The sequence below is a fragment of the Zea mays genome, chromosome 1, assembly GCF_902167145.1.
Source record: "Zea mays cultivar B73 chromosome 1, Zm-B73-REFERENCE-NAM-5.0, whole genome shotgun sequence".
Lineage (NCBI taxonomy): Eukaryota > Viridiplantae > Streptophyta > Magnoliopsida > Poales > Poaceae > Zea > Zea mays.
The window spans coordinates 206,335,318-206,345,416 of record NC_050096.1 but is presented as its reverse complement, the minus strand read 5'-3'; the positions used below and the strand labels follow the sequence as shown (position 1 = coordinate 206,345,416).

Genomic DNA, 10,099 nt, shown 5'->3' with positions numbered 1-10,099 from the left:
ACAGTTCTGCCTTCCAATCCTTGCAGTTTGACATTACAATGCACAATAGCAACTATGAGGAAATCAAAGCTAGTGCAGAACAGCATGTTCCATTAACAGTTGGTAGAGCTCTATAACACATCCCAACCGACTCTGTCTCTAAATGAAATGGGCATGGGCAATCTTGGCACGCTGCTCTGGTAAAACTCTACATCAATCATTGCCGAGCACTGCCCGCATTTCCACCGCCTTCTCCTTGGCAGCGGCGTTGTGTGCTTCAGCCATGTCCGTGTCTGGCATGCCGAACAGCTTGATGAAGAACTGATGTTTTAGAATAAAATTTCAGTCTGATGAACCTACAAAATTCTGAACTAATGAAGAACCTGTAAAATTCAGTCTGATGAACCTATAACATTCAGTTTGATGGGCCTTTTCATCACAACCTACTACCATTCTCATCACAACCTGTTACCATTTTCAGAACCAAAATTTAGATACAAGAATAGGTCCATATAGTCTCATAACACAAGCAGGTCAACATGTCATTCAGATACAAGAATTGGTTAATCACATACAAGAACAGGTTCTTCAGATACCAGATCATTTTCAGGATATTTCTACATAGTCTCATAGCACAAACAGGTCAACAGGTCCTTCAGATACAAGAATAGGTTAATCAGATACAAGAACAAGTTCTTCAGGTACCAGATTATTTTCAGGATATTTCTACATAGTCTCATAGCACAAACAGGTCAACATTCAGACTGAATAAGTTTCAAAATTCAGTCTGATGAACCTTTTTGTTGGCAATCACAGGTCAACATCCACTCCTCGCATTACATAAGATAAAAAAACTACAGCAAGTAGAATAGATCCATGTATACAATGAACGATTCAAACGATTCTGCAAGCCTACAAATTCCATGTATTCACAACAATATTTGCAAAATTATGAAAAACAATATAAAAGCCTGCTCTAGAACCTTGGCAGTCAAGTACTCAAGGATGGCGACAAATTACAATGTTGCAGTGGCACCAACAAGGCCATGCCTGGGTCCTCTGTTTCACCCAAAAATGAAATGCCACTAGTGGTAAATAGGGTATGATACTCATAGTCACTATCATCATCTTCGACATTATGGAATGTTTGTTCATCATTATCACTCACATATTGCATCGCAGTTTCATCGACTTCATCTTCAAAATAATTTTCTTCCTCTTCATCTTCCCTTTGTCGACGAAGCTCTTCAACTACGGTGGTAGCAACAGTGTAAGAATTTTCAACAGCTGGTCTCTCATCGTCCAAACTAAAATTTTCACGTTGAATTTCAAAGTCGCCACACTCATCGTCTTGGTATGACAACGCCACTCCCTTTGAAATTTCGTCACTTGAAATTTCATCAACATTCCACAAATGTCTGTGCGTAAATTTTTGAACAACTCGCCAGCTTCCACAATATTTGGTGTCTTCCAAGTAGAAAATCTTTGTTGCTTGTGTGGCTAAAATAAAAGGATCATCTTTGTACCATAATACTGAACTATTTATGCTTTTGAAAAAACCATCATCTTTCATTCTTGCCTTCTTACTCTCGGTATCAAACCAATCACATCGAAATAGAATTACAGACCTGTGTCCGCTATAGTCTGCATTGTACTGCAATTGAATTATTTCTTTCAAGCAACCAAAAAATTCAATATCTTCTCCATTATGTGTGCCATCAACCATAACTCCACTATTTTGTGTCCTCCTTTTTTCCTCACGGTCGATGGTGTGGAATCAAACGCCATTAACAATGCATCCTGAAAACAATTTTACTCGTAGATCTGGTCCACATGACAAAGCTTAAATATCAGCGATAACGTCTTCCCCGTTCACATGTTGTAGTGTTGCAACCTGTACATATAATGCTAAGCCATGGTTAAAAGATCTTCAACCACTGAAAATTTAAAGAAATAAATGCAAGAATATTTTACATGGTCCTTGAACCATGAAGGAAATTCCTTCTCGATGGTTTTCTCAACATCAGGAGTTCGTTCCTTCTCCAACTCTTTTCTGTACAGCCTGCATAACATGTCTAGATAAAAAATTGGAACCCATAGTTTATCGGTTTAGAACAAAAAAACATGTACATGGGAGTACATACATTATATATGGCTCAACCTCCGGACAATTGTTTAGCACGTACCAAACCATCTTGTCAAAAACTTTTTCTACATATGTAATCTTAGGGGCTCCAAGTAAATGAACACCATGTTGAAAAACAGACAACTCACCCTTGGTCAAATCAACACGCTCTCTGTTTCTTCCCTCCCTGTTGTGTCGTGTATCAAGATCATCAAAATACCTCGAACACGCGGTTAAGCATTCATTAGCAACATATGATTCTGCAATTGAACCTTCAGGATGAGCCATGTTCCTCATGAAATGTTTCAAAGTGTATAAACGTCTTTCTACTGGGTACATCCAGCCATATTGCACTGGACCTCTAAGGATTGCTTCATCGGGTAAATGGATTGTCAAGTGTAGCATCACATCAAAAAATGATGGAGGAAATATTTTCTCAAGCTTGCATAGAACAATTGGGATATCATCTTTCATTTTGTGCAATGCATCTAACTTTAGGGTCCTAGCACACAACTGTTGAAAGAAGTGACCTAGTTCGGCAATTGCAATATATATGTCATTATCCATGATTCCTCTCAGTGCAACAGGTAAAATCCTTTGAAGTATGATATGACAATCATGAGTCTTTAAGCTAGCCAAGTTGCATCCATCGGCAGTAATACATGATGTTAGGTTTGAAGCATATCCATCTGGAAACTTAACATTTTTCAAAAACTCATAGAATGTTTCTTTTGGTTTTTATCCATCATATAAGGAGCATGAGGAATGGAGTATGAATCGCCATCACGCTTCAAGTGCAAGGATTTTCTTATGCTCATGTCTTCAAAATCAAGCCTAGCATTGATACTATCCTTTGACTTACCAGGAATACCAAGTAATGTACCAAGAATATACTCACAAATATTTTTTTTGATGTGCATGACATCAAGGTTATGTCGCAGCTTCAAACTTGGCCAATATGGCAAATCCCACAAACAAGACCTTTTCTTCCAGCATTGGCCATCATTTGTAGCTCTCTTCCTCTTCTTATTTTGAGGATGCTTGCCTGGTCTAACATCCTTAACATTCTCCAATTGCTGCCTTAGCTCATCCATACTAAATGCCTCTGGTTTGTCACGTTTCCTCCATGGATGGTCCATTGGTAGGAACCGTCGATGGCCAATATAGCAAATTTTATTCCTAATTCTTCTAGAACAGGGACTTTTGTCACAATGCACACAAGCATAATAGCCTCTTGTGACTCTACCTGACAATGTGCTCAAAGCGGGATAATCATGGATGCACCATATTACTGCAGCATGTAGATCAAACTGTTTTCCAGTCAATGCATCAAGAGTTGGGACACCCGACCAAAGATTTTGTAGCTCATCAATTAGAGGCTCTAGAAAAACATCAAAATCCTTTCCTGGGCATTCTTTGCTAGGGATGAGTAGGCACATCATGAAGTTTGACTGATCCATACATACCCACAGAGGAAAATTGTAAGGGATGACAAATATAGGCCACATGCTATAAGAGGAGCTCATTTTACCAAATGGATTGAAACCATTTGTTGCAAGGCCAAGCCTGATATTCCTAGGATCTTCTGCAAACCAACCATATTGGTTGTCAAAGTCTTTCCATGCCTCATCGTCACTCAGATGGCTAAGCTCATTTTCCACTACTTTTCTCTTCAACTTGTGCCATCGTGCCTCTTCTGATACTTTTTTGAGGCAAACATCCTCTTCAGCCTAGGAATCAAAGGAAAATACTGTAAAACCTTTTGAGGACTCTTGTTTGTACCTTCACCAACTCTCCATCTAGATGCACCACACACTAGGCATTCATCAAGTTTTGCATAATCCTTCCGAAACAAAACACAATTATTTGGGCACACATGGATTGGCACATATCCAAGTCCTAATGCACGAATAAGTTTCTTTGCTTCGTTATAAGAGGATGGAAGACTGCATTGCGGGAAAGCCAATGACAACAACTTCAAAATTGCATTGAATGCAACATTGCTGATTCTATAAAATGATTTGATATGAAGTAACTTCACCATAAAAGAAAATCTTGTATACGATGCACCTAGGTAAAGTTGTTGCTTCATTTCTTTTAATACAACTGCAAACAAAGATTTCCCACCACTTGGTCCTTCGGATGCGAACAACTCTTGTACCATGTTAGGTAATGTATCATTAGGGTCATCTTGTTCACCATCATCCATAAAGACATCCTCATGTAAACCAAGTTGTTCATCCACATGATCACAATTTTCATTAATTCTGGCATTCGATAGTGTCTCCCCATGATGTATCCATGTAGTGTATGTGCTTGCCATCCCATGAATATGTAGGTGATCCTCTACTTCTGATATATTTTGGGGAAGTCTATTCAAACACTTTCGACATGGACATAATATCTCCTCGTTGTCAACAAATTTATCTGAAACAAACTTCATAAAATCGTTCACCCCTTCTAAATGTTGATTACTGAAAAGCCTACTATTGATCCAAGATCTGTTCATCTGCCAAATTTTGAAATAAAACAACATATATTAACATTATTTCACTTTTGGTAAATAATCTATATTCTCTTGAATTGAACAGTCGACAATCAGCAACGTTAGTGGCGGACGCAGGACAAGAATTCAAGGGGGCCAAAAAACCGCATGACAAATCAACGACAAAATCAACCAACATCATAAACAAATACTGTCGCATAGAATTAAAATTTAGTGCTTAGCTAATCTACACTTAAAGATAGATAGTACTACAGTTTAGCTTGTCCCTTTAGTGCAAACATGCAGTTATCAGTTATCTAATTCAGTTTACTGCTAATCTACACTTATCTAATCCAGTTATCAGTTATAAAAAATGCAAATCTACACACTTAGAGTTAGACTGTACATCTTAGCTTGTATGTTTACTTTCTTGGCTTCTTCAAATCTTCTGCTGGCGTGCCATGGTGGAGCTGGAGGCTAGAGCCTGTTAGAGCCTAGAAGGGAGGCAGCTAGGAAGGGAGCGACGGCCGGCGGGCCGGGCTACCAGGGAGGGTGCCCCGCTAGCCTTCGCTGGCGGCCAACAATGGATGGGGCGGGGCGTCGCCGCGCCGGCTAAGAAGTGGACGGGCTCAAACTGACAAACGCACGGAGGCACGGAGCTGTCTTCGGATGGCAACGGATACGGCAGCGGTAGATGGGGATCTCAGCGCCTCGTGCCTAACTCGTCACTAGGAAAAGGCGGCGGCAGCAACCTGAACTTGTGAAGACTTTGCGGACGAAGGATATGTTCTCCGTGTCTGCCCTTAAAAAATGCGAAAAGAGAAAACATATATAACTAAATATTCCATCTGTTGATAAATATAGATTAATAGCCTAGTGGTCAAAGTTGTACTCATGGTACTCTAGATCACAGGTTCGACTCTTGGTTACTTCATGTTTTTTTGCATTTTAAGAAAAATAACGCAGCCACAACACCTAAATTAATGGCACCCTTTTCATTTGAATTGTTTTCAACCTAATTTTACTACTACAAAGAAATAATTTTACTACCCAAAGAAAAGAAATAGTCCCAACATGGAATATATATAGCATTTCTTTTAAAAAAAACTAAATCAAATATTTATGACAAACATGTGTCGTCATGCAATGTCATCACGTATGATGTATAGCAATTTATGACGATTCCCTCATATGACGCACCCATATTGTCATAACATATTGTCATAAACATGATGCTACAAACAGTTATGACATTTTTTATGACGAGGCTCAATTTTTCGTTACTAAATTGCTTTGCTTCCTAGAAATCGTCATAAACATAGTCATCTAGTGACAAATTCTACTATTGTCATTGAGCATTTGTCATAAAAGGCCCTATGTGTTGTAGTGATTACCCGAAGAAATTCAATTAAACGAACTAAATCTAATTGTTATAGCAAACACTTTGATAATTGTGCCAAAATTGAACATATAGGTCTACATATTGTACAAACACACCATAAAAAGTTTGGGGAAAAACAAATATACTTTGTCGAGTGTCAAGGAAAGACACTCGATAAAATATAGGTTTACCGAGTGTTTCCGTGGTGACATTTGACAAAGAAGATATTTTATCGAGTACTGGTGACATTTGACAAAGAAGATATTTTGTCGAGTACCAACGTCTAACACTCGGCAAAGTTAACGGTAGTCAACTCAACTATGCTGCTAAAGTTAACGGTAGTCAACTCAACTATACTGCTGACGGCTCTTTACCAAGGTCCACGTTTCGCCGAGAGTTATCAATATCTGACACTCGGCGAAGTTAACGATCATCAACTATGAACGACTACTGACGGTGCCACGTTTCGACAAGAGTTATCAATATCTGATACTCGGCGAAGTTAACGACAATTCTTTGTCGAAGGTCATGTTTCGCCGAAGGTGCATATTGATACTCGGCGAAGTTAACGATTAGACAATTCTTTGTCGAAGGTCATGTTTCGCCGAAGGTTTGACACGAGTGTCTTTCTACGTCGAGTATATAATGTCTATGTCGAATCATATTATATTTCACCGAGGGTGGCACTCGATTGCCCTCGACAAAACGCCGAGCGCTCGAACCTGAGCACTCGAGCGAGCACTCGATCGATTGCCCTCGACAAAACGCCGAGCTCTCGAACCTGGATATGTAGTTAAAACCTAAAAAAGCCTAGGACAATTTACAATTTTGAATTTTAAATAAAGAGAGTACTGGTAGCACGTAAAATATACAAAGCTAGCTGCGACGGTCCATGTACCACACATATAGTACAAACCCAAAAGGACACCACTGAAGCATATATTTTGTTTACAAAACCTGAAACAGAATCAAATTAAATGAAACCATAAATATTTAGTAAAAGCGAAATTAATATATCTATATATGGTAATATTGTACAAGCTAACTAGCGGCCATGCATATACCACACAGAGACTAGATATATAGCTAGGAGCATATATTTAAGACACCACTACTACTAAAGTATATATTTTACAAAACCTGAAACATTATCCAAATGAAACCCACGAATAACTAGGAGAAATACAGTCATATCAGAGTAACCATCCGGTACATACATACTGGTATTATGTACGTACGTCTCGAGGCGTAAGCAACACATGCAAGAACCACCTGTGCAGTGGTGTCATGCATAGCGCGCGCGTCGTATCACTCCGCCACGTACACCGGCCAGTTCGATGCAGCTGGGAACGAAGCAGTAGCTGGTGCAGGGCGCGCGGCGTCATCGACGAGCGAGTCAAAGAGGGACGACGAGCTGCTGCTGGGGCTGGGCGCCAGAGTCGATCATCATGGTGGGGGGCTCCCAGGCGGCCGCGTGGTCCCAGATGCCGGCGGCGTCGTCGAACACCTCGGGGGCCACCTCCTGGAAGCCCTGCAGGCCGAAGTCCTCCGCCTTGGGCAGCCGCGTCACGAAGTCCTCGAAGTCGTCTGCCTCCTGGTGCAGAGGCGCCTCCGCCAGCTCGCGCATCATCTGCTGATGACGGTGCATCGCCATCGCGGTGGTAGTGTCGTCGTCGCCGACGTGGAAGCCCTGCACATGCGGCGCAGCGGCCGCCATCGTCATTGCGCCGCATGACGGCTGCAGTGCAGGTGTCTGGAACATCGTCTGGTGGTGGCTGTAGGCTGGCGAGGCCGCCGTGGTCACCGGTGACGAGCAGGAGTTGGAAATGGAATCGGAGTTTGACGACGACCCGTCGGCGGAGCAGCAGGAGGAGTGCATCATCATCATAGGCGCCGCCATGGCGTGCTGCTGCTGCAGGTACTGGTGATGGCAGTTGTGTCCACCACCACCAGCAGCAGCAGCAGGGCCAGCCACGGTGTCAGGGGACGGAGACGCGACGACCGCCGGTCCTCCTCCTCCGGCGGCTGCCGCAGCCGCCGACGGAGGCACTAGCTGCAGGTTTAGGCGAGCGCAGTCGCCGTAGAGCGTCCTGGCCGCGGCGTCGTAGGCGCGCGCGGCCTCGAGCGCGCTGCCGAAGGTGCCGAGCCAGAGGCGCGCGCCGCGGTTGGGCTCGCGGATCTCGGCCACCCACTTGCCCCAGGTGCGCTGCCGGACGCCGCGGAAGGGGCACTGCTGGTTGTCCGGCCCGCCCTTGCCCTTCATGCACCCCTTGCGCGACCGCCGCAGCGGGCAGCACTTGCGGCCGCCGCCGGTCCTGCCGCTGCTGCTGCTGCCGTTCTGGTGCGGTGGCGGCGGTTGCTCGTGCTGCGTACCTTGCTGGTGGACCTGCTGCAGGTGGTGGACGAACTGCTGCTGCTGCTGATGTCGCTGCATCGCAGCCACCTGCATGGAGACCGGCGGCGGCACCCGATCCATCTGGACTACTAGCTTCGTGCGCAGATCGATATGGCGACTGATGGCGATGGATGCTAGCAATGCAGTCCTCGGTGGCTGCGTGTGCTGTGACTGTGTGTGAGGCTCCCGCTCCCTGGCCTGGTATATATAGGCAGCTGGCATGGCTTGCACTGCACTGCAGGCCGGGCACCAGTTTTCGGTGGTGTGCGGAATGAAGGCGGGCGGACGGAGGGGGCAGGGGGGAAGCCGGCGCATGGCACTGCATGACGCCTCCGTGTAGGGATGCGGGGCCTGGGCGTGGGGCCACGCGTGGGGGTGCGGCACGCCAAGTGAAGGAGGCGGGTGACACGAAGTGGTGGGGGCCAGCGGGGCTTGACACATGGAAGCCCCTGTGGGGTCCACGTCATGGCCGCTGGGCCACGTGGCGGCCGGGGGGCGACCGAACCAGGGTGAGGTCACGGCGTCACGCTGATGCAGCCCGCCCAGCCCGCAGATGCAGCCACGGCCATGGGCTGCCTATCTATCTATCTATGATCTATCCATGGATGGATCCATCTCCATCTATCCATGGACTGCGCCGATCCGCGAGCCACATGCATGGCTTGGCAGCTGGACGCTCGGCTGGGATCTGTATCTGCGTGTGCAATGGTCTGCTTGCCTGCATCATACCGCTGACTCCGGTCTCCGTATGCACGCACACGCAACAAGGACGGACTGACGGACGGCTTTGCCCTCGGCCATCCCCATCCGGCCCATCCTTCCTTGTTTTCTCCATCAGTAATAATATACTGTATTTTTTGTGTGACAGTAGGCATGCATTGCACGTGCAGACGTGCGGTGCCCATGCAACTCGGGGCGTGTTCGGCTGGCTACAAGCCGACACTGTTGCAGCTGTTTGGATTGCTGCAGCTGCAATCCATAGAGGAAAAAATACTGTAGAAGCCGCAGCCGCAGCCGGATTGCAGCCGCAGCAAGCCGCAGCGAACAAGCTGTCGGATTCTCCGGTGCATGCGTATATGGCAATGGATATTGATGGGAATTGGGCGAACCCGAGACTATCGTACTTCGAGACAAACGGGTTTGAATCTAGGGTCTGTTTGGTTCAGCTTTTTTCTGACCAGTTTTTCTGAAAATCTGGCTGTGGAAAGAATCTGGCTGTGGGGAGAATCTGAGTATCATTACTATTACGTGTGGAGGAAGATAAAGTTGTTTATAGGGCTTAGGATCTAGAAAGTGACGGATTCCTACTATTAAAACGACTCAACCGATTATGTGTTTATGTTGATTTTGGATGGTTTTTGCCCCAACGAATTTTATAGAAGCTGGCTGAAAAGCTGAGCGTTTGGTAGTCCGCAGCAGCTTTTGGTGGCCAGAAGCTGCCAGAAGCCGAAACAAACAGGGCCCTAGAAGGCTCAAAATAATTTTGAGTTGTAGTGTACTAAATTAAAGAGTAGAAATAGTGGTCCAAGTTGGCCATAAAACACGTCGTACTAAATTAAAGAGTAGAAATAGTGGTCCAAGTTGGCCATAAAACACGTCGGTTTAAACTCAATCCATATATTTAAACTATATAAAATTCAAATATTGTAACCACATAAAGTATATAGCTTACTAAATTAAAGATATTAAATAATGTGATCATCATTTAATAATATAAAATTTAAATATTATAGC

At 44.5% G+C, this 10,099-nt stretch overlaps 1 protein-coding gene across 1 annotated transcript; it reads right to left on the bottom strand.

The window, feature by feature from the left end:
- Positions 1 to 6,967: 6,967 nt before the first annotated feature.
- Positions 6,968 to 8,614, bottom strand: LOC103643169 (ethylene-responsive transcription factor ABI4). Its single transcript, XM_008666329.2, has one exon. It carries the CDS (start codon positions 8,585 to 8,587, stop codon positions 7,367 to 7,369), a length of 1,221 nt encoding a protein of 406 aa, XP_008664551.2. The 5' UTR covers positions 8,588 to 8,614; the 3' UTR covers positions 6,968 to 7,366.
- Between the last annotated feature and the right edge of the window lie 1,485 nt (positions 8,615 to 10,099).

Bases quoted from the DNA above. Each gene is read 5' to 3' on its own strand.
- LOC103643169 (XM_008666329.2), bottom strand. From the start codon at position 8,587: ATGCCAGCTGCCTATATATACCAGGCCAGGGAGCGGGAGCCTCACACA.